Source organism: Zerene cesonia, chromosome 20 (assembly GCF_012273895.1).
Source record: "Zerene cesonia ecotype Mississippi chromosome 20, Zerene_cesonia_1.1, whole genome shotgun sequence".
Classification (NCBI taxonomy): domain Eukaryota; kingdom Metazoa; phylum Arthropoda; class Insecta; order Lepidoptera; family Pieridae; genus Zerene; species Zerene cesonia.
Window position 1 is genome coordinate 4,614,622 of NC_052121.1, and position 22,983 is coordinate 4,637,604.

General features: G+C 32.5%; 5 protein-coding genes across 7 annotated transcripts in view; 3 read left to right on the plus strand and 2 right to left on the minus strand.

Moving 5' to 3' along the window:
* LOC119834852 (RNA-binding protein cabeza-like) overlaps positions 1–964 on the plus strand; it is a 6,470-nt gene extending 5,506 nt beyond the window's left edge. The window contains exons 7-8 of the mRNA XM_038359369.1: positions 12–180; positions 390–964. Coding sequence (XP_038215297.1) covers positions 12–180; positions 390–417 — 197 coding nt within the window. The 3' untranslated portion in view covers positions 418–964. The remainder of the gene's footprint in view (positions 1–11; positions 181–389) is intronic.
* A 521-nt stretch (positions 965–1,485) lies between these two features.
* Positions 1,486–6,736, minus strand: LOC119835166 (mitochondrial Rho GTPase). 3 transcript variants are annotated; one of them, XM_038359842.1, is made up of 12 exons: positions 6,386–6,736; positions 6,094–6,302; positions 5,739–5,891; positions 4,983–5,114; positions 4,700–4,896; positions 4,224–4,413; positions 4,005–4,140; positions 3,646–3,776; positions 3,164–3,394; positions 2,827–3,020; positions 2,415–2,423; positions 1,486–1,798 (listed from the first exon to the last, which is right to left on the minus strand). In XM_038359842.1, exons 1-12 carry the CDS (start codon positions 6,576–6,578, stop codon positions 1,672–1,674), a joined length of 1,902 nt encoding a protein of 633 aa, XP_038215770.1. In that variant the 5' UTR covers positions 6,579–6,736; the 3' UTR covers positions 1,486–1,671. The 3 variants fall into 3 exon arrangements, with proteins under 3 accessions (XP_038215770.1, XP_038215769.1, XP_038215771.1); XM_038359841.1 differs by having other exon boundaries at positions 2,415–2,453; XM_038359843.1 differs by lacking the exon at positions 2,415–2,423.
* A 550-nt stretch (positions 6,737–7,286) lies between these two features.
* LOC119835062 (DNA-directed RNA polymerase III subunit RPC2) lies at positions 7,287–12,830 on the plus strand. The gene is made up of 12 exons (XM_038359676.1): positions 7,287–7,486; positions 7,634–7,965; positions 8,067–8,179; positions 8,256–8,431; positions 8,514–8,701; positions 8,802–9,186; positions 9,368–9,731; positions 9,897–10,355; positions 10,771–11,565; positions 11,649–11,785; positions 12,086–12,249; positions 12,592–12,830. Exons 1-12 carry the CDS (start codon positions 7,412–7,414, stop codon positions 12,806–12,808), a joined length of 3,405 nt encoding a protein of 1,134 aa, XP_038215604.1. The 5' UTR covers positions 7,287–7,411; the 3' UTR covers positions 12,809–12,830.
* A 531-nt stretch (positions 12,831–13,361) lies between these two features.
* On the minus strand, positions 13,362–19,700 carry LOC119835159 (sphingomyelin phosphodiesterase 4). Its single transcript, XM_038359829.1, has 13 exons — positions 19,478–19,700; positions 19,101–19,403; positions 18,914–19,019; positions 17,871–18,087; positions 17,500–17,671; positions 17,119–17,411; positions 16,861–17,041; positions 16,664–16,782; positions 16,242–16,459; positions 16,035–16,165; positions 15,448–15,552; positions 14,204–14,326; positions 13,362–13,720 (listed from the first exon to the last, which is right to left on the minus strand). The coding sequence occupies exons 1-13, from the start codon at positions 19,493–19,495 to the stop codon at positions 13,394–13,396; spliced, it is 2,313 nt and encodes a 770-aa protein (XP_038215757.1). The 5' UTR covers positions 19,496–19,700; the 3' UTR covers positions 13,362–13,393.
* A 749-nt stretch (positions 19,701–20,449) lies between these two features.
* On the plus strand, positions 20,450–22,934 carry LOC119834775 (tRNA-dihydrouridine(16/17) synthase [NAD(P)(+)]-like). Its single transcript, XM_038359266.1, has 7 exons — positions 20,450–21,093; positions 21,174–21,333; positions 21,423–21,618; positions 21,692–21,940; positions 22,019–22,274; positions 22,356–22,526; positions 22,667–22,934. Exons 1-7 carry the CDS (start codon positions 20,878–20,880, stop codon positions 22,829–22,831), a joined length of 1,413 nt encoding a protein of 470 aa, XP_038215194.1. The 5' UTR covers positions 20,450–20,877; the 3' UTR covers positions 22,832–22,934.
* Positions 22,935–22,983: the final 49 nt, after the last annotated feature.

A 22,983-nucleotide genomic window follows, 5' to 3' on the forward strand; every position in this document is an offset into this window, starting at 1 on the left:
CGGCCGTGGAGGCGGTCCCCCCGGGCGGGGTGGGCGCGGCGGTGGAGGGCGCGGGGGCGGCGGGGGGCGCGGCGGCTGGGGCGGCCGCCCAGACCGCGGCTCTGACCGCTCCGGAGACCGCCGGGGCTCGGGCGGCGGCGACCGCGGCTCCAGCGGCGGCGCCATGAGAGGCGATGGAGGGTCAGTAATTTACATGTGATTTGATTAACACAAGCATAATAACGATTTCATAATTTATAAGATACTTACTCTGTTTGTCCGGTACCAGGCTTCGCCCGTGGTACAGATGTCCAAAAAAAATATGGATATAATGCTTTGAAACAGATGTCTTGTTAAAAAGTATTTTATTTTTTCCTGAACATTAACTTATTTAAATTTTTTTGTTACAGCGGCAGAGACAGACAACGGCCGTATTAGCTTTTAAGTTTTCTTGACTGATGTAAGATATATTCTTAGCAGATTTGAAAAAACAACTGGGTTGGTACAGATAAAATGTATTTGTTTTTTGTTAATTGGATGTAAAGAGACAGTTTCTCTTTAATGTTATATAATGAACGATTTTGTTTTCACTATAAGGGAACATTTGTAACACAACTTTAAACAATATAAGATATACGACTATCTTAAACTTTATTATAAAAATTTAATGTAAAAGTAAGAAATAAACGAAAGTTTTCAAAAATGTCTTACTCAAATTAATCTTTAAAAATGTGTTGTATTTTATATCGAAAATTAACTTTGTACCAACACAGTCAACTTCCAATGTTATGTAATATTCTTTACATAATAGAAATGCTTCTAATAAAATATTACACTAAGACTAGGAGACAAAATCAACTTGAGACACACAAATCCTACCTAACTGATTAATATCTTATTGTCAATTTAGCTAAGATTCATTAGAATATCTGTATTAGGTAAGTTAATTTTTTCGTGTTTTAATAAATACATATTCCACAATTCACATATATTTTTTTTTAAACCTTGGCAATATTATGTACTAATTATTTTTTATTTTTCTTCAAATTATATCTACTTTTTTACCATTATTAGGAAGAAGAAAGAGTAGTTTATAATGCCTTCTTTATAAACTAATCTATCTGGTTAAAAAAAATAGTGGATCGCTTTTAAGAACTTTTTCCAGTTATAGAAAACGCACGTCAAATTATGAGTAAGCTATCCAATTATTCCACGAGGGTCAACTAAAAAACGAAACTTGTACTACAGTGTGTACTTGTGAATCCACCAGAGGCGGTTCCAATAAAGTACTTTATAAAAAAAACTAGCGGTCCACCTCGGCTTCGCTCGTTACCTCTTAGGTTTTGTTCAGAAATTTTTGAAATTACCTTTATTAAATAGTTAACACAACTTACGGAAGTAACCAAAATTTTACAAGGTTTTATTAAATACACTTTAGGATGAACTGGTGCGACGTTCGCGTCTATTCTATTTTATAAGGAAAAAACTGAAATAAAAGTCAATATATTCAATTTAATGTGTTTATTTACAACTCAAAATAAAATATTTTATATACGGGAGCTTCTTTGGTGGTTTTCTTTAATTTATTATTATAATTTGTAGGTTTACTTATATATTTTATATTACATTCTTGTAATTTGTAACGTGTTTGCACTTTTCACCAAAAAGGCAATTACTCATACTTTGTTTCATCTATTGTCTCTGGAAGTTAAGTATCTTGATAAGAACGAGTCCCATAATAGTTGCAGCGGCGACCCCAATACCAGCCTTCCACCAGGACGAGTTATCGCCAGCGAAACTCGCAAATTGTTTGAGATGTCTAAAATAATAGTAGTTTTTATTAGTTTCAACGTCACCAGTGCCGGGTTCGATTGATTGAAGTGACACAATTAAGATTTTAACCAAATCAAACCAGCCGTTTTTGAGAAGTTAAGTGACAAACACACACTATACAGTTGTTAAACATGTTGCCGCAACATTGTATAAACCGTTATGATTAAAAAATAACTCGCGAGTATGTAACGCACACATATGTAACGCTCGTTATACAGTAATGCAAAATTATTATTGTGTATTTATATATATTTTTTTAAATTAAGTACTTTAAGAATATGAAAAAAAATCGTTACCATAGAGGATTCGAACCCTTCATCTGAAGCCAAACCGTGACAATACGCAGCGTGTGTTACGAATCACAATCAATCGATACACAATTACTCGGGATAGATTCCCCCGAGATTGTCGTCTAACGGTATTTACGATTTTACGGCGACGTATTTATTAAGATAAAGATACCCCTTTCTTTTAACAGACGGGAAAGCTAGTAAATTTTAAGAATAATATATATATATATATATATATATATATATATATAACTACAACATATTTGTTTAGTTTAATATTAATTACTAGATAGCACCATACATACAACTAACCTGTGTTTGCTGAACAAAATCCAAGCAGCTTGAAATTGACTGGTTAACATATTGTGAATTAAATAAACAGTAACATTATTAGCCAATTGCGGTTTACTAGGTAGTACATTCAATTTACACTGATACGTTTAAATTTAATCTAAAGAGATTGATTGAACTAGTAATAAAATGTAAATGGACTTGACCAATTTCAATAATTTTAATAAATAAATAAACGTAACACAAAATGCAGACACAGTTCAATATAATTAATTGTGTACAGATATATTATATTTGTACGAGTAGCTATTAGCTAAATAAATCTTTACAACATTTCTTTAAACACATTTTAATGACTAATAAATCACAATGAATTCCAATTTTTTTTTTTTTTTAGTGTGCCAGTAATTCGCATCTCATTTACTATACTTACGGAAAAGCAGCCATTGTCGCCAGTTTCACTAAAATATCATGCTTATTCTCTTTAATATTAAACAGCTGAGGTGGAAGCAATTGATACTTGCTACAAAATACTTCTGGTTGTAGAATATATTCCTGTCTAGTAATCATTCCATCTCCTTTAGTTCCAACAATCAGAACCGGGATGTGACTCTCAGCAAAATATTTCTAAAAAATATTGTTTTAATATAATTCTTGTAAAATTGATGTTTATAATTGATGCAAGCAGTTTGTCCTGTTGATTAACTTCGTGTGTATTTTTTTTTCCTAGACATATTTCAGTGCTAAATTTAATGAATTAATGTACTCACAATATATATTCTAGCAATAAACTCAAAAGATCTGCTAGCAGTGACGTCATAGACGAGACAAGCAACATCGCAATTAACTTCATGTGGTTGCAGCGGGTCGGACACACGTGTTATCGGTATTTCCTTTAAAACTAAGTACTTTTCTTGGCCATACACTAATACTGTATTGATGCAACAATTATTTTCTGTGGAGTATCCGTCTCCTCGCTCATTGGAATGAGGTTTGATTTTCTGTCGATATTATTATGAAACAGTTCAGATAACATGCTATTTTTCATTAGGAATCAATGATAACAGAAACTTCATAAATACTAAGCATAAAAACAACTAATACAAACATGCACTTTTAATTTTATGCCATCACATCATTAGAATATAATATTAAATGAATAATAATATTAACACATAAAATTATGTACAAAATTGGCCATTGAAGAAGTCATGGCTTGTAGGTACATCTTTAGTAATAGTTTTTATGTTACCTTATGTGCTATTCCTAAAAAACTCCTACATATGGATGTTTTACCACAACCTCTGGGTCCAATGATATGACACTGGTATACATTACGGCTTGATTGCTTTTTAGCAATATCAATTTTTTTCTCACGTGTAACTGAAAAAAAGAAATATATATATAAATATAATGGGCCATTGGAATTAGTTGAAATATAAATAAGATAAAATTTCTCTATTGTTTAAACATAAGAAAAATTTTGTTAAGAAAGGTTAATTAAAACTGCATATGTATACGCAACATCAAATGATAAACTGATTGTCAGACAATGTGGGAGAATAAAAAAAAAACAGTCATTGCTACATATAGTAATACACTTCTACTTACTATGGAACGCTGATTTTTGGGACTCATTTTCTAAGAAATTATATCCCAAATAGGCTAAGTAAGCACTTGTACTTTGCAAGTCTAGCAGGGTCATTAAAGTCCAACGACACATCCAGCCTTGTAATGTCAAGTACCCCTGAAAAAAGAAAAAATATATATTGTACACCAATTTATATGTTATATCAAATCATTATATGAATTAATATTAACAAAGCATACCTTATCATTGGTTGGCACAGTATACCTTAAATTATGCCAGGGTATGCGCGGACAACACAAAAACACATTTTTCAATTCTGTAGGATTTAACATTCCATCTTTATCTCTATCATACTTTTCAAACACTTGTGTCAAGAATTGTTGACCTTTATATGACAGTTCCGATGTACTGCCTGCTGGTATTTTCAAACTATAAAATGAAATTTCATGATTTTATCGATTTCATATTGTTTATAAATATATATTTATTTTTTTTATGTCATAACGGGCAACTGAGCTGGTGGTTCGCCTGATGGTAAGCGATCACCACCGCCCATGAACATTCGCAAAGGTAGTGCCTCTACAAATGTGCTGCCCGCTTTTATGGGATAAGGGAAAAGGAAAGGATCAAAGACTGGAAAGAAGGAATGGACTGGGATGGGTGAGGAAAAGGAAATGGGCCTCCGGAATGGAATGTTATTGAACATTGAACATACTTAGCATATAAATAACTTTGCGTCAATTCCAAACTTTCATCATAACCAAATTTACGTAGTACTGTCCATGTAGTCTCATTCCTTCCTCGCTGTATAAAGAGGCAGTGTAAGAATATAAATCCTTTCATTGTAATACATTCATTCTCTATTCCTCCAGCAATATTTTGTGCTATTACAGATTTTACTTCATCTAAAACCTGAATAAAATATTGAAATTATTATCTTATATAATTACATATCATAATAAAATAAATAGGCTTCTCATCAAAAAGATCATTTGCACCTGCAGTTGTAAAGGAGAATCGAAGCATTTTTTCTGAAATACTGTTATTTCGTAATCATCCAAAAGGCCATCACCATCTAAATCACATATTTTGAATATTCTTGATAGTGCCTTTTTACACCTTTCTGTAAGCTGCAAAATTTTAATATGTTTAAAATATAACATATTAATGTATCTTCAAAAGCATACAAATAAACCCAGGCAAAACCAGGCAAAACAATAAGACCCAGGTGTGTCTATTTACTGCTAAACATCCATTACAACTAACTTTGACTTTCTAAGGTGTATCCAAGCCGAAAAGCCACCACCTTGAGCTTCTTGGTATCACCTTAACGCCTACTCGGAACATTTTTTTCGTCTTTTAGCGCATACGCTTTAGAGAGTGACACAGCTTGATCATCAGCCATCCCTATTCTTTTATCGGTAGTCGAGGTGCACAGACTCTAGGAACCGCTATTTGGTCGACGTTCCATGTACCTGGACTAAGCAGTTTGATTCCATATTCTTTATTGGAACCGCAAGGGATTGGAACATGCTTCCTGAGTCTGTGATCCCCGACTAGTACAATATGGAGGCCATCAAGTGAAGAGTGAACAGGTCCTTCTAGGGAAGCTCACTCCATCTTAGACCACATCTTAGCTTACCATCAGGTGAGATTGTGATGTGTGTGGTTAAAGTGCTTGGCTTCCCTGGCATGATAATAAAAAAGAAAGAAAAAGAGAAATAAGGATTTTAAATATATATATTTATACTCACTTCTTGTTCTTCAATTGAGTAAATTGGATGAATTGGGTGCAAAACAGCTTTTTGTGCATTATAGAACATTTCAGAAACATTCGTTAAAGTCTTAGCAGAACATTCAATACATCGGTCTACCTCTGGGTATTCCTCTGCTATATCCCAAATATTCTAGAAATACACAATAATCGCATGAATGAATATTACAGTAATTACATAATTAAACATATTGACATTAAAAATATTATATTATCGATACTCAAACAAAAATTAGAATTGAGAAAAGGAGATATACAGTAATGGAAGTCAAACTGACTCTATTTTTCTGTCAAGAATTAAGAAATAGTAATAAATTTAAATTCATTATACTTACATCTATAATCGAATAATCAATTAAGTCAATTTTATTTCCTACTAAGATCACTGGTTTCCTATAATCTTCTGGACAGTTGTCCCTAACAAATGGTAGCCAGTACGATGCGACTTTATTTAGCGTTTCTTGCTTGTCAACAGAAAATACGATACAAATCACATGAGCCTTTTCTATTTCTTCTGCAACTTGTTCAATAGTTTGTTCACACACTGAAACAATTAATCGTTTATAAAAACTTGTACATGGGAATTTAGAAATGTGTTCAAGATTTTATGGAACTTGTGATACGTACAACATATATCAACAATATTTGTCGGTACTTGTTCTGGTGTAACATCAGCAGGAATTGTGATCTCTTCCGCCTTAGGTGGAACATGTTCTGTAAATTCTTCGGTAACTAAAGAGAGAATGAGTGATGTTTTGCCGACTCCTGGTTCACCCAGCAAAATAATGCGGACCGTTCTCGGAATCGGCTCATAAACCATTTTGTATAGCAATTAGTTATAAATTCCATATACATTAAAAGTCCATTGCAGGGAAACAATTAAACGGAGTTTATAACTATTTTACTATAATTCCATTCATGATCAATATTTTTATGTAATTTTGGTTGTAAAGTAAACTTCATAATCCACAGAGACTAGAGTGGGATATAGATTAACGCAAAGATAGATAAAATATTTAAAAAATCTGACCATTTAATTATAAAGCCTTTTATTAGATACCAGAAACCACGGATCTAGTCGAAACTCCATTCACCCAAAAACGAGCTCAGTGCTGTTTTTATGCAATATCGGGCAATTGAGCTGGTGGTTCGTCTGACGGTAATGGATCGTAGTGATCGCGCTCATGAACTTTTGCCGAGATGAGGCCTCTGCATGTGCGTTGCCCGTTTTTTTAAGGGATAAAGGATATGGAAAGCATTGACGACGGGAATCTCTATTCCTTAAATATGTAGAAAGAGTAAGGAAAAGGATACGGGCCTTCGGTTCTCCGATTCACCAAACGAAACAAAATAGCAAGCTATTGCTATTACTACTATTTCACGCCGATCTTCTGTGGAAGTGTGGTAACTTCTCCGGTGCGACATTAGGTTAACTAGCCCGCAACAATGTATCCGGCAGTCTTTATTCCTAGAATACATTTTTTTTAACATTGGCAATAATGATAAAGTGTCATTTGTCATTGCCAAAAAATATTTAATTTGCCTGGTTAGACTTCAGAAATGGAAATGAAAATGAAAACATGTCATTTATTATAATTATTAATTTATCTTTCTATGAAATCTTGAACTAAATGGTTTAAAAAATATCAAAAAATGGGAGAAATCAATAAGAAACAGACAGAATGGGATAGCTCGAAAGGATTACGAGAACCGGTTAAAGCTTTAGAGGTTAGGTAGTGTCCATTTAGATTTTTTGCTTTTAATTCAATTTCACAAGCTTCTATATTATTTTTATTAAAACACGTACCTAAAGTGCATTAACATATGCTTGTATTATTTAACTATACCTCGAATTTCATAGCATATATCTTACAGGACAAATGGAAACTGGTTCCATCATTTCTTCAAGTAAAAGGATTAGTAAAGCAACACATTGATTCATTCAATTACTTAATCAATGTAGAAATAAAGAAAATTGTCCAAGCAAATGAGAAAATATTTTGTGATTCAGATCCACTGTTTTATTTAAAATATTTAAATGCCTATGTGGGTACACCAGATCTTGAAGAAGGCTTTAACATCACAAAGCCTACAACACCTCACGAATGTCGCCTCAGGGACCTTACTTATTCAGCACCTATAACAGTTGATATTGAATATATTAGAGGGAATCAAAGGGTCATTAAAAACAAACAACTCATAGGAAGGTAATTTAGTAGGCTTACTCTCAATTACTATGAAACTTTTTTTTCCTACAATTAATATTTCAAACAATGTTTTCTTTCTACAAAAAGTTAATTTATTACAGGATGCCATTAATGCTTAGATCCTCAAACTGTGTTTTAACAAATAAATCTGATTACGAACTCTCACAATTGAATGAATGTCCTCATGATCCTGGTGGTTATTTTATTATAAGAGGTATTTATGTCTTGTTGGTAAGTTGTTTTAGAAAAATTTGAATACCTAACAACTGAACAAACATATTTTATTCTAGGTCAAGAAAAGGTGATATTAATACAAGAACAACTATCTAGAAACAGGATGATTGTAGATGAGTTTAAAGGAGCTATTCAATGTCAAGTGACCAGTTCAACACATGAAAAGAAAACAAGAACAAATGTTATTGTGAAGAATGGAAAATATGTTCTGAGACACAATGCATTGTCAGATGTATATAATTTTTATATTTTATGTTGCAAATCTATATTAAAAATTATCTAAAATATAATACAATATTTGAAATGTATTTTAGGATATCCCAATTGCAATAGCATTTAAAGCGATGGGTATATGCAGCGATCAAGAAATTATGCAATTAATTGGTACGGATGATAACACAGTTAAAAAAATGGCGCCATGTATAATGGATTGTCATAATTTAAAAATATTCACACAAAATCAAGCCCTTACATATATTGGACAAAAGTTTAAAGCTAAAAGGTGCTTAAAAATTCATATAAAAACTACTCCTAATACACTCAATGTGGGTGCTTATTGCATTGATGTACAATTATATTTATTGCCATTTTTTTCTGTTTAGGTTTCCGTCTTCACATTCTAAAATTAAAACTCCTGTAGATGAAGCCAGAGAACTATTAGCTACTACTATCTTAGCCCATGTAGCAGTAGAAAATTACAATTTTTATGTTAAAGCTATTTACTTAGCAATCATGGTGAGGAGGGTTATTGAAGCTGAATCTAATAAAACAGCAATTGATGATCCTGATTATTATGGAAATAAGAGACTGGAATTGGCTGGCTCACTATTAGCTTTAATGTTTGAAGATTTATTTAAGAGATTTAATTGGGAACTTAAATCTATTGCGGAAAAAATAATACCCAAAGTCAAGGCTGCACCTTTTGATATTGTCAAACATATGAGACCTGACTCAATTACTAATGGACTGTTTACAGCTATTTCAAGTGTAAGTGTAACTTCAATATTTTTACGTCATTTTTGATGTAGTAATTGAATACTACTTACTCTTAATATGGCGAGTACCCATTATTTTATTAAGTAGAGAAACTATATTTATTTATTTATTATAACACTTTTATTGTACATAAAAAAGAAATATAAATTGTATTGTAACTGTTTAATTAAAGGGTAACTGGACCATCAAGAGATTTAAAATGGAGAGACATGGTGTGACACAGGTACTGAGTCGACTTAGTTATATATCTGCATTGGGAATGATGACAAGAGTAAATTCACAGTTTGAGAAGACTCGTAAAGTTTCCGGTCCTAGATCTTTACAGCCTTCACAGTGGGGTATGTTGTGCCCTTCCGACACGCCAGAAGGCGAAGGGTGTGGCCTCGTCAAAAACTTGGCTTTGATGACACACATAACTACAGAGTGTTCTGAAGAACCTATTGCTAGGTTGGCCTGTAATGCTGGTGTAGAAGATGTGAGGCTCTTAGGTGGAGAAGAAATTAATCATCCAGCCAATTACATGGTTTTTCTTAATGGTAAGGAAACCTTTAATAATCTAATTCAATACTTTTCTTTAAGCTTGTAAACTTCTTCTTATATATATATATTTACTATTTCTATACCATAATAATATTGGAGCTATTCGAAATCTTAATTATATATAAACTAAAATGATCATATTTTTTATTTATTATTTTTAGGTAATATATTGGGTGTTACAAGGCAGTACAAAAAACTAATAAAAATATTCAGAATGTTTCGTCGGCGAGGATTAATATCCGCATTTGTTTCAATCTATCCAAATCACAACCAAAGGACTGTATATATCTGTAGTGATGCAGGCAGACTTTGTCGCCCTTACATAATAGTTGAAAGAGGATATCCATTAGTTAAGCAACAACATATAAATGAACTTAAAAGAGGTTTAAAGAAGTTCCAAGACTTTTTAAAAGATGGCCTTATAGAATATTTAGATGTAAACGAGGAGAATGATAGTCATATAGCTACAGTGGAGGCCGAGATTGATCCCTATGTGACAACACATTTAGAAATAGAACCTTTTACAATCTTAGGAGTTTGTGCTGGGCTTGTTCCATATCCTCATCACAATCAAAGCCCTAGAAATACATACCAATGTGCTATGGGCAAACAGGCAATGGGTGAGTGCTTATCGTTTTAAAATTATCATTATTGTAATTTATATTTTTATTGTAAATTAAAATATATTTCCTACATTAGTATTATTTTGCATTCGTGCCTGAAATTGTTTGTCAAAGTTTTGAATAGTGCTAATAAGTTTGTGCATTGTATACTATGGTCATTATTGTTTGACAATTATGTACTATGATTGTTGTCGTAACCTTTTCACTATGTCTTTTTTGTAGAAATTTAAAAGTAAGGGACTCGCATCCCTTTTCACTATTCCTCTCCTTTCTTCATCTTTCCATTATGCATAATAGTTATATTCAAGGGAATGTAGTTAACTAGATAATAATAATACCTACCCAACTGAGCAAGTGTCATATGCAAAGTGTCTGTGAAATATCTGAAACATACTTTGTTTCAAAATTACAGGAACAATTGGCTACAATCAGAAAAATAGGATTGATTCTCTTATGTACAACTTAGTATATCCCCAATGTCCGATGGTTAAAACTAGGACAATAGAATTAACCAACTTCGACAAGTTGCCTGCTGGACAGAACGCAACTGTTGCTGTAATGAGTTACAGCGGTTACGACATCGAAGATGCCTTAATTTTAAATAGAGCTTCCATTGACCGTGGTTATGGCCGGTGTTTAGTATATAAAAATGCAAAGACAACCATGAAGAGATACAGTAATCAAACATCAGATCGAATATTGGGACCGTCTCGTGATGCCAATACCGGTAAAATTATTAAAGCGCACGAAATTTTAGATACTGATGGAATAGCGGCTCCTGGGGAAATGGTCGAAAATCGGCAAGTGCTAGTAAACAAACAAATGCCTCCAGCCACATTAAATCCTATTAGTCAAGGTCAACCCCAACAAATAGACTATAAAGATGTTCCTATCACATATAAAGGTCCAGTTGAATCTTATATAGAAAAAGTAATGGTCTCTTCAAACTCAGAGGATGCATTTCTGATTAAAATCTTATTGAGACAGACAAGAATACCAGAGATAGGAGATAAGTTCAGTTCGCGTCACGGACAGAAGGGTGTCACTGGTCTTATAGTACAGCAGGAAGATATGCCCTTTAATGACAGAGGTATTTGTCCTGATATGATTATGAATCCGCACGGTTTCCCCTCCCGAATGACGGTTGGAAAAACTATCGAGCTTTTAGCTGGAAAGGCTGGTCTGATGGAAGGAAAATTTCATTATGGTATGAACATTAAATTTATTTGTTAGTATTATGATCGCAATTGAATATGGTAATAGTCTGTAATGTTTATATTGATTTCTCAGGTACTGCATTTGGAGGTTCAAAAGTGAGTGATGTATGTAATGAATTGGAAAAACATGGTTATAACTATCATGGTAAAGATATATTTTATTCAGGCTTAACAGGGGAACCTCTCGAAGCTTATATTTATTCTGGACCTGTGAGTATACTTTTGCAATATTTATTTTCTGTACTCTGTCCGCAGTCGTATCTCTTGTTTCGGACTGAAAGGGGGATGGGAAAGCGAGTTCACTTATTTTTGCACACTTGTGTATCTTAATTTAGCAAGTTATATTTTAATTTTGATTATTGCCCTTTTACGAAAAAAAAGTTAATATAAATACCTAATAAGGTTGTCCAATCATGTAATATTCGTTTTTGTAATCAAGATAGCTACAATGTAACAACAGCTCCAGCACAAAAGTGTGTCAATTAAAAGCCACTTACCATATTTGTATAGGTGTACTACCAGAAGTTAAAACACATGGTGCAAGACAAAATGCACGCACGCGCTCGCGGGCCGCGTGCGGTGCTCACACGCCAGCCCACCGAGGGGCGCTCGCGCGACGGCGGCCTGAGGCTCGGCGAGATGGAGCGCGACTGCCTCATTGGATACGGAGCTAGGTATGCATAAGAAATAACACAGCGGAGAAGCGACTGGCCGCTCTTGAGCAGATTATTAATAATAGGCCATTAGGACCATTTGATCCGTTTAAATAGTTCGATTTAATTGCTGTAGTCCGCCTACAGATCGGCAGAGCTTTCAAAGGACCACCTAAATTGTGTTTTAACATTGCATTAAGGAGTGCAAATAGTAAAGCATCATCTACTATGATTCGGTCCGATACAGACAGATATGGAATATTGCGGTTTTTCATACAAATAAGAGTTTCACAGCTGAGCGACACCATTTTTCATTTCTTTCCTTATGACAAAGTCATAGTGACGCTCACGGAAATGTTCCAGCATGTTGCTAATGGAGCGGCTGATGTTCGCGTCGGACGCGTTCAGCGCGGACATCTGCGGCGCGTGCGGGCGGCTGGCGAGCCGCGCGTGGTGCCACGCGTGCCGCTCCTCCGCCGCGGTCGCCGCCGTCGAGATGCCGTACGCGTGCAAGCTGCTCTTCCAAGAACTCGCCTCTATGAACATCGTGCCAAGGCTTACGCTCAAACGATATTGTTGATAATAAACAGTTTTATATGTGTGTTGTGTTATTTTTTTATTTGAGTTTTGACGTAATTTGTAGCTGCTATCAATATGAGTCTGGTAAACGACATTTAAACGCATAAACACGAAGGTGGTAATCGTATAATACAATTATAATTTAATCAAGTTATTTATTGAGTCAAGCTATCTTGGATAATGTTTTACACTGCAGAATTTTTAATTTCTAATATCAATATAAAATTTTATTCATTCACTCAGATATTGAATATACTGTATCGGCAAGGTACTTCGAAAGCTATAGTAGGAATCTGGGGTGCATATTTTACGTAATGTACCTTGTAATAAACAATTTATAACAATAATTATATGTAGAATAATTGAATATATTAAGGAATCTTCTCCTTTTTTAAGTCGATGTACTTTATATTATCACATATGACATAATACTATACTAAATTTTCTGTTCCGTGAACTACTTAGATTTATAACTTTTATTTCCTAGGAGATTCAAGGCCAGTAATAAAGAAGTATTTGAAATGTTAGCCATAATATAAAATAAAACAAACAACTGTACAAAAATAAATTTATTTAAAATAGTCAATTAGGACTTAATAATTTTACACATTTTCAATGAAGCTTTAGTCAAAACAATCATTAGTACCGACATGATCAAAAATAATATATAAAATAGGCCATTATATGATAAAAGTCTAAAAAATATGTATCCAATAGTAAGCCACACGACAAATATGTTTGATCCAAATCTCCTAAAAGACAATCGTGGCGGCAGATCTTTGGACACAATGTTTTGATGATTGGTTACGTCCTTCATATAGGTTTGAATTGTAATTGGTTTTTGTAGCACTTCACGAGCCGCATATCCCCAAAAGTCTTGTCGATTCCACAGTGTGACAAATTCATCACAGTACTGCAAAGAGTTCAAAACTTGTAATTTATGAATATACAACAAAGTGGCCATTTTTCGAGACACATTTGTTCTTGTTGAAATTTAAACCGTTATATATTTTAATGTCTAGTTGTTTTCTTTGACGTTAGATAATATAATAATTATTGAAATAAAATTATGAGTCAGTAGATTAATTATTTTGCGATCGAATGTCGACCGAGTCGAACCAACGGTAACGCGATATAACGAATGAACAACGACTATTAACACATTAATTTCTTAAATTATGACTTGTTGGTGAATATGTAAATCAAGAATAAGTCTTACACATATTATATTAGTTAGGTGTGGAGTACGTGTAGAAATTTAAACTACGGAACCCGTCACCGTCCATGAACTTACACTTAAATAGATTATTCTTATATAAATATTTACTTTACTTATTTGTCACATTAAATTTAGAAACTTATAAGTAATTTGAATACAAGTAAATATAAAATATACCAGTTCGTTCAATTTTGTTGCCAATTGGTAAAGCAGTCTAACAAGAATTGTGTTTTCATAGGACATTATAGGCATTAAATCAGGATCGCCCATGTAGTGCAGTCCTGTGGGTTTGCTTCGTAGCTGAAAGTAAAAAATATCTTTTTTATACAAAATTTCTCATATGATTCATTATAATGTTAGTTATAAATTAATTCTTTTTATAAAAATGTTGACCTTATTATCTGATTTTATTTATTGATTAGTATCTGTTAAGATACATTCAAATCTTGTGAATCTTCTTTTCGCTTCGAAATAGTTTTTTAATTATAATTGTATTCATACACATATTTTTCCGTAGATTATAATCTATCAAAGTGAAATCATAAAAATTGTGAAATGGCATTCGACTGCACGCTGCTGATGATAGACTAAACGGATATCACGGCTTTCTACACTGAAATAGGAGCCGTCGGGACTCCGACAACTCGACGGACGTTCGAAAAGTAAATTCTCGGAATAATTCTTAACTGTGAGTGTTCTTAAACTGACTCCCAGTGTTCCCAACTTGGGGGTCTTCCCCCCAAATTTAGGGGGTAAATTAGTGGAATGGGATTTTTTTAGGGGTTTTATATATTTAGGGGTAATTTTAGGGTTTTTCTGAATATATAATATTCTGAATATAATAGAACTATCCAATGCAATAATCAATTAAATTTATTTTTTCACCTAGCGAATGACTTAGGACTGGGTGACATCTAGTGTAATTATATTTTCCTAATCAGCATTATTTACCTACTCTGTGGGTAAATGAAATGGTATAAAATATGAGCACCTTTTCATTACTAATTCTGACTCTTCAGAGGAAACTGACATAGTTTTTAATGTATTAGTTAATTTATAAATAAAAAGCATTAACAAATATTACTGAATATTACTTATTATATTATTTTGATTGAATATTATTTTTTAGGGGGATTATCAAATAAATGACGCAGTTTTAGGGGGTTTTGACTTAGAGTTAGGGGTAAATATTTCTGAGAGTTGGTAACACTGCTGACTCCACAGTCCACATAACGGCCTACTTAATTACAGCCAAGCACGACACTTCGAAGGAATATAATCTTGAAAGCAATGTTATGGATCACAATTTTCGACAGTTTGCAATATCACGAGTTAGATAACGAACGCTTTTTACGATCTTACGCTGACATCAAAAAGGACAACATACTAATAAAAATAAAGAATTACGTAACTATACCTACTTTTTGCGCTATGGAAAAAGAGAAATTATTTGAATTTGCAAAGGATGAATGTTCAAAAGAATTATCGATCACATCAGCCTCCGCCAACATCATATTGTCGTTAACCTGAAAATAATTTTAAGAACATCTTAAAATAATATAAATTATCAGATATTACAAAAGAACTAAATTAAAACTTTCTGTAAACAAAGCATTCTTTAGTGATTTTAATATTTATAATCCTAAAATGTTGGTCGATAATGCTGAACCTTCACTAACCTTGTTGATAATTAGTTTTGTGTTATTATTTTTGCAAATATATTAATGAAGATAGGTATATAAAGTGTGTAGTGTAATGAGGCATTTATATATACTATCCAAAATTTACCAGGTTAAATATTGGACCAAACAATAGGTTAACTAGTGAAGCCACACAGCCTGAATCGTGCGTACGAAGAATGTTCAATCCTCCAAATATGCAACACATATATTATATATAATATAGTTCTATAGAACTTTCCGACATTGAGGTCGAGGATACTCCCCTTACTTCCTCACTTCTAACAAGTATAAAGACTATTATCTGAAGATGAAATGTTTATACTCACCATAAATATATTAGTAAAGTAATTTATACAATGATTAAGATAAACAGGCACTTTTTCAGACTCTTCTAATATCATTCGGTCTTCATCATTATTATTTATCATAAACCATTGCTTAATGCTCCCCCAGAAACCTACATTATAAATAAATTGAATGAAATGAAAGAAAGTTCATAAAGTATGTTAATAGAATTAATTTTAATGACTTGCCATGGTTTTCTCGATTGTATTTACTCCTATATTCTTCCACAAATTTTTCAGACACATGCTTAGCAGAAATCATTTTTTTAACAAGTTCTACATAAAGTGGCTTCTTATTTTCGCTCCAAATTGGATCATATTCAAAAGTTGTCATCATATTCAATTCAGAAATCGCTTGTTTCGCTATTGACACCCATTTATGCAATGATATACCATTGTATGTGTAACTGTAATAGAAAAATAGATGTTTAAATATATCAATATCATTATACACAATATAAAAGAAAGTCGTATTAATTACACTATTTATACTTTCAATTTCTTTAAAGGGCTGAACCGGTTTGTTAAAATTTGATACAGAGAGTTTGAAATCTGAGAAAGAACATAGGCGAAACCGTGGGCGGAAAGCTAGTCAATATTTAAAATATTACCTTTGATCGAGATTAGAATTATTGAAGCTTGTTTCAGGTGTGTACAAGCCTGTTACATTATCAGTTATTGCCTTTTCCAAATTCAATAGTATGGGCATCAAATGTTGTTGTGAAAAAACCTATAATAAAAATAAACCATAAAGTAAAAATAATACACATGTACAACAATATTAAAAGAAACATATTAAAAAACATACCTTTCCTAATCTAAATAACATTACAGCATTTTTGTATGTGGATAAATCAAGTCTCATAAATCTAGGCAAAACTAGTTGTAGTATATAGGTATATGATGGAAAATTTTCAGCAATGAACTGTATATAGCTTGGATCTAAATTTGCACTTGTTCCTTCATCTTGATTTTGATTAATATTGTGCCTGAAAATTAAACAAATTTACAATTTTAATACATATTTTGAGAAACTTAATATTTTATTAGAAATACAAGCTTTTACCTATCTCTAGAGACGTTATTATTTGTGTATCGCCATGGTTGTATAAGACTTAGCCACAACTCCATCACAAGTCTAAATGAGGCGTCCAGAGGCCACGTTGATACCAAGTGTTTTACATATTGGTATGCCCGTGTACACATTATTTGCTTGGCATATTTACGAAGCGCTGATGACCTTACTGCTGGATCAGAATTATACTTTGCAGAATATGAGTAAATATGTTTAATAACAACTCGCACTAGCCTCACTCTTTCAGGACTTGAAAATATTGCTGGATAATTTCTTTGGTACATCTGAAAAAAAAAGAGTTTAAAGATTTTGAAATATGTACATTCTTTGTTGCTTTGATGCTTTTTTTCTTAATTTAAAAGTAACACTTACCTCAATGTTGCGTGAATTAAACTGTTCCACACTCATCCAAATGTCAATAAAAACTTGTAATACAGTTTCTGAACGCCAGATTTCATTCCTTGATTGATTTTGGGAAGATGGGTGTTGGTTACTTATACCAGATAAATCAGGTACAAGTAATAAAGAAGGTGAACCTAAAGGTCTGTGACAAATAAAATATTATATTTAAAAATGTAAAAACCAATAAATGTATCCTCAACAATATAAAAATGCATACTCTATTGTTAACCAATTAATTAACAAGTTGGTACTTTTCTTTTAGCAAATTGTACTCTCTCAAAGGACATACCTAATCCAATTGAAGGTATATTCCGTAAAAATATATAGTACAATAAGATTACCTGTTAACTGACTGAAGTGGTGCAACAAGAGGTACTTTGCCATTATAATGTGGTATCACTGGTAGAACACATGTATTGGGATCAGTTGGCAAAAAGTGTGTAAGGTAGTCACAAGCCAAAGCGAAATAAACACTGTTCCATATCTCCCAGGAGCTTTTGTTTTGGTTGTTATTTGTCAAATGTATTGCAAAGTTGAATATGTAATAATCAAATGGATCTGGATTTTTTTTGTTGAGGAAATGAAAATAAATCTATGCTTATATAAATATGTAGACATAGACATCTATGTCTATATAAATATGATTACATTACACCACTTAATCAAATGTATGTAGGTTTTTATACCTGAAGTATCTAAAGGAGATCATTAAACACATTGTTTTACATATTAATATAGCTACATCATAAGGTTACAAAAGTAAACAGATTTTCTAATGAAACTGAAAAGTCTTCACCACTGACATCTATATCATCTATATTATCTTTGAAAGTTCAGAAAATTAAGTTTAAATATAAGTAACGAATGAATTGATAATAATAGTACATATTTTTTAAAAATTAAGAGATATGCTTCTTTTTGGCTTGCTTGAGTTTAGGTAGATTGCTTTTTCAGGTTTAGGTTAATTGCATGGGACCACATGACCGCTTTAACAAATTTGATCCTTAAGAAGACATTGTTCTAAATTGTAAAATTATATAGTCAGTAATATTTATAATAAAAAGTCTTGAACATGCATGTTGTTACATTATAAACATATGTGAAAACACTCAAAATAAGTGATAAGGTTTCAAAAAGTCAGATTCATATGTTTGATAATCGCAACACCTGCTAAAACTTTTGACTTGCTCATTTATATATTATTTTGAAAAATACTCAACTCATCTAAGAGAATAAGAACAACTATATATTACAAGATAATTATCTTAAAAAATAAGGTTCTAATTCTTCTTGCCTATGACACAAATTATGATAAAAAATGATTAAAATGATTAGCTTAATGGCCTCTTAAGCCTCTTAAGAAGGATATATATCAAAAGGATACTTAAGGCTAATGCAACCACATTTAATGAATTAGAATCCAATGTTAGCATATCTGAATAAAATTGTGGACACCTGCCTCCTCTCTCTAATATTATTTGTAATTCAAACTAAAACAAAATTAAAAAATATATTATTTATGTTAAACTCAAAACTGTTTCTATTTGGGAAATAATAATCTCTATACTTACTGGCAGCATACTTAAAGGAAGATTATATTTCAACTGAGGATCAAATAATAATTTATAACACATTCTAAATAATGGTCCATGTGGTTCTAAAAAACTCATCAATGCTTCGAATTCGTATTTATTTTGTTCACATGTAATTTGTCGCAGGCCCCACCCATTGTTATTGGGTGATGCAAATATATTGTTTACCAACTGAGGAAACAGTGCTTGAAAGTCTTTACTAGGTCCAGCCTGGTCCAAGATTTTTGTGAGCTCTATAACTTTTTCCAATACTGGTAAATTTAATGCAGCATAAAATTGACTCTGCAATATAAAAAGAAGTTATATGATACCGTTTTATTTTACTTCACATTTACTATAAAGCATTTTGAACATACCATTAAGTCGCTAGACATTTTTTAGATTTAAGAAATTGCAGGAGAGCACTTTATTGTATTGTATATCTCTAAGTTACAAGTTAAAGAGAACAAGGCTCATTAATATTGGGTACTATTTATTTACGACCTCCACTTTCAATGGAAATTATAAGCAACAATAAAAACACTCAGACGCGCCGGCAGATGATCAGTGTTCGACAGCTGGTCTATAAAAAAAATTAAATTGACACCTGTGGTTGACATATGACATAACTTATACGTTACGGGCATAGATATTAGATAAATTAAAATATTTTTATCAACAAGCTGAATTCCTAGGAACAATCGAAATAATTATTATCTAAAGCATATATTGTTTTTGTAATTAAGCATAATAACAGTACAATCAGAATTAAGAACATTTCTGTTTCCTCAAATATAACTTTCATTTTAAAACTAATTTAAATAAGATATTTAGTGTATAATAACAAACAAGTAATAGATCTAACCGCCTTACGAGCCAAGCGAGCAAAGGGAGTATGCCGCGGCAGTGGCTTACTCCCAGCTCCCAGCTCAAGCTAGTATGTAACGACTTTAAAACAACATAGATTTTCACGCCGACTTCTAAGTAGGTCAAACATTTTATCTCGTTGTAAAAATGTTTTAACCACCGGTAGGCGCATCGGGGGTAAAAATCACCATGTACATAGTTTATGAAGGACTCTTCATAATCGACATTCGATAATTTTGGTCCAACAAATTATCTCTAGTGTTTACCACCATGATCGGAGACCAATGAGTAGTATAATAATATGTCGGAGACACCTCTCCACAATCGACAGCGTTGGGCCAACAAAAGATTAACCATAATTGCCTCAAATAGGGTGACGATTAGAAATTTTTCAATATTAAAAATATTGTCAATATTTGAATGTGGCAATAACGTGGAAATTTATTCATAGTATTATTATACAGTATTAACCACCGACTTAATACTGTCGATAGTTAATAGATAATACATAACCTCATTCTAACATTGCCCATCATTTCTCTAAAGTACCGATACTCGGCTGAGGTGAAATCGGGCCATAAAACGGTGGCCCGACGAGTAGCATACTACGCATAGATCATACACTTATGTACTACGGGTGGTTGGTGGCGTAATGCGTATCCCTCGAGACTATACGATTGGATATATGTCAAATTTGAACTTGTCATTTGTCGTAATGTCACTGTCATGTTGGTGAACACTGAACGGCATTGAATTTATGTGCAATAGAAATAAAGTAATTGAGTTTAATTTGTTTAAAAGGCTTAAATTTTATTTAATATAAATCCAAATGAAATATCTTAAATAAGCTAATTTATTGTATATTCTGACTATAATAAAATATATCTTATATATTAGTTAATCCTCTATAATGTCATATGAATGGTTTGAACGTATTGGACAACCACGTTTTGTTGTCGCACCTATGGTTGATGCGAGTGAACTCGCATGGAGATTGTTATGTCGAAGACATGAAGCGACGTTGTGTTATACTCCTATGCTACATAGTGCTATATTTATAAAAGATCCCAAATACAGAAAGGAGAACTTTACCACTTGTAAAGAGGATCGTCCTTTAATTGTTCAGGTATTTTCTATTAAATTCTAATGTTTCTTTTACATTTAACTATATTCCTTACGATTTATGAACAAGCTTTCTTTTTGTAGTTTTGTGGAAACAATCCAGAAACAATGGCAGCTGCTGCTAAGTTAGTTGAAAAGAATTGTGATGCCATAGATGTTAATCTTGGTTGCCCACAGTCAATTGCCAAGCGTGGGAGGTATGGGGCATTTCTTCAAGATGACTGGGATCTTTTAAAAGAAATAGGTAAGATAGGTCATTACAAGAAGTAGTGCTATTTCTACTCTTGCTTACTTTATTGGGCACACTAAAGTATGAATATTGTTTTCTTTTAGTATCTACCATGTCAAAGGCAGTATCAATACCAATTACATGTAAAATAAGAATTTTTGAAAGTGTAGAAAAGTCAGTGGAATATGCATTGATGTTACAAGGTGCAGGATGTAAGCTGCTTACAGTACATGGGAGAACTAGAGATCAAAAGGGACCATTAACAGGTGTTGCAAATTGGGATTATATCAAAGCTGTTAGGTTAATCTTCTTTTTCATCAAGATGTTTTTGGTATGAAAATTGTTCAAATAATATTATATCTCTTTTTTTCAGGAGCTCTGTTTCAATTCCAATGTTTGCAAATGGGAATATTCAATGTTTAGAAGATGTATACAGGTGTCTAGAGTATACTAAAGTTGATGGTGTTATGAGTGCTGAAGGTAATCTGACAAATCCTGCAATATTTGAAGGCATTAATCCTGTAACATGGGATATTGCTCTTGAATATCTTGATTTGGTGCAGAAATATCCATGTCCTATATCTTTTATACGAGGTCACTTGTTTAAAATATTCCATAAAATGTAGGTATATACACCAGTAATAGGTAGAATAAAATAATAATTTTGTAAATTGTATATTTTTTATTGCTTGTCTTTCAGTTTTTCTTTTAATACCAATAATGATGAAAGAGAACTTTTGGCTACTGGCCAAAATTTAAATGATTTTATCAAAGTTTGTGAAACACTGCGAGACAAGTATTTAGCGTATCATCTGGGTGAGGAACTATTTGATGACAATGAGAACATTACAAGACAAGGCTTCAATTTGATATTACCACCCTGGATATGTCAACCATATGTTAGAATGTCTCCTGAAGCACATACTGAAAAAATGCAAAATTTAAGTAAAGTACAGGTATATATTTCATTTTCAACTCTACATTTTTGTGTTCACAATAGTTTGGATACAAATATTTGTAATTAATATTAATTCTAGAACAGCACTTCTGATGTTAAAAGAGCACATGATGATCTAGATGGAAGCATTTCAAGGAAGAAAATGAAAAAACTGAAAAGGATAATGAGAAGACCTAATAAACCAGAAAATGGTAAACAACACAGTCGAACAGGAGATATTTGTGTCAATAACTCTTGTCGCAATCCTCTTGTAAGTGCAAAAGTGTTTGTGCATTTTAAAAATGTTTGAAAAACATCTATTCATGATCGAAGTAAAATATTAATTTGAAGTAAGGTTAAACATTCATTATACCTCTTTTTCATAATGTCTATTTGTTAATTCTCTTTCAGGGAGGAAAGTGCTTGTTTCGGTTTTGTAAGAAATGTTGTCGAGATAAATGTTTTGAAGAAGATTTAGATTGTGAGGGGCACAGAATATTGGTTCGCACGCGACGTCAAATGGCAAAAAAATTTGCTAAAGAAAGTAGTTCAGAAGATAGCAAAAAAAAAAATTGATAAGTAATTGAAATTAATCTTATTATTTTGATAGAAATCAAGGTAACTTTGATACTTGTACAGAATTGTAATTTTTTTTAGATAATATATATTGATAAGTAAACATTCCTCTTTTTAACCAACCATCCACATAATGTCAATAAAATTATATT

Excerpts from the sequence above, each read along its gene's own strand:
- LOC119835062 (XM_038359676.1), top strand. The coding sequence starts at position 7,412 with ATGGGAGAAATCAATAAGAAACAGACAGAATGGGATAGCTCGAAAGGA. Across the intron at positions 9,187-9,367 it reads TGTTTACAGCTATTTCAAGT|GGTAACTGGACCATCAAGAG; the intron begins GTAAGTGTAACT and ends GTTTAATTAAAG. Across the intron at positions 11,566-11,648 it reads GGAAGGAAAATTTCATTATG|GTACTGCATTTGGAGGTTCA; the intron begins GTATGAACATTA and ends TTGATTTCTCAG.
- LOC119835159 (XM_038359829.1), bottom strand. Across the intron at positions 16,460-16,663 it reads AATTCTAATCTCGATCAAAG|TTACACATACAATGGTATAT; the intron begins GTAATATTTTAA and ends TTTCTATTACAG. Across the intron at positions 13,721-14,203 it reads CAACAAAATTGAACGAACTG|TACTGTGATGAATTTGTCAC; the intron begins GTATATTTTATA and ends AACTCTTTGCAG.
- LOC119835166 (XM_038359841.1), bottom strand. The coding sequence starts at position 6,578 with ATGGTTTATGAGCCGATTCCGAGAACGGTCCGCATTATTTTGCTGGGT. Across the intron at positions 5,892-6,093 it reads TTGATTATTCGATTATAGAT|AATATTTGGGATATAGCAGA; the intron begins GTAAGTATAATG and ends GTGTATTTCTAG. Across the intron at positions 3,395-3,645 it reads TTTTAGGAATAGCACATAAG|AAAATCAAACCTCATTCCAA; the intron begins GTAACATAAAAA and ends TAATATCGACAG.
- LOC119834775 (XM_038359266.1), top strand. The coding sequence starts at position 20,878 with ATGTCATATGAATGGTTTGAACGTATTGGACAACCACGTTTTGTTGTC. Across the intron at positions 21,094-21,173 it reads ATCGTCCTTTAATTGTTCAG|TTTTGTGGAAACAATCCAGA; the intron begins GTATTTTCTATT and ends TTCTTTTTGTAG. Across the intron at positions 22,527-22,666 it reads ACTCTTGTCGCAATCCTCTT|GGAGGAAAGTGCTTGTTTCG; the intron begins GTAAGTGCAAAA and ends ATTCTCTTTCAG.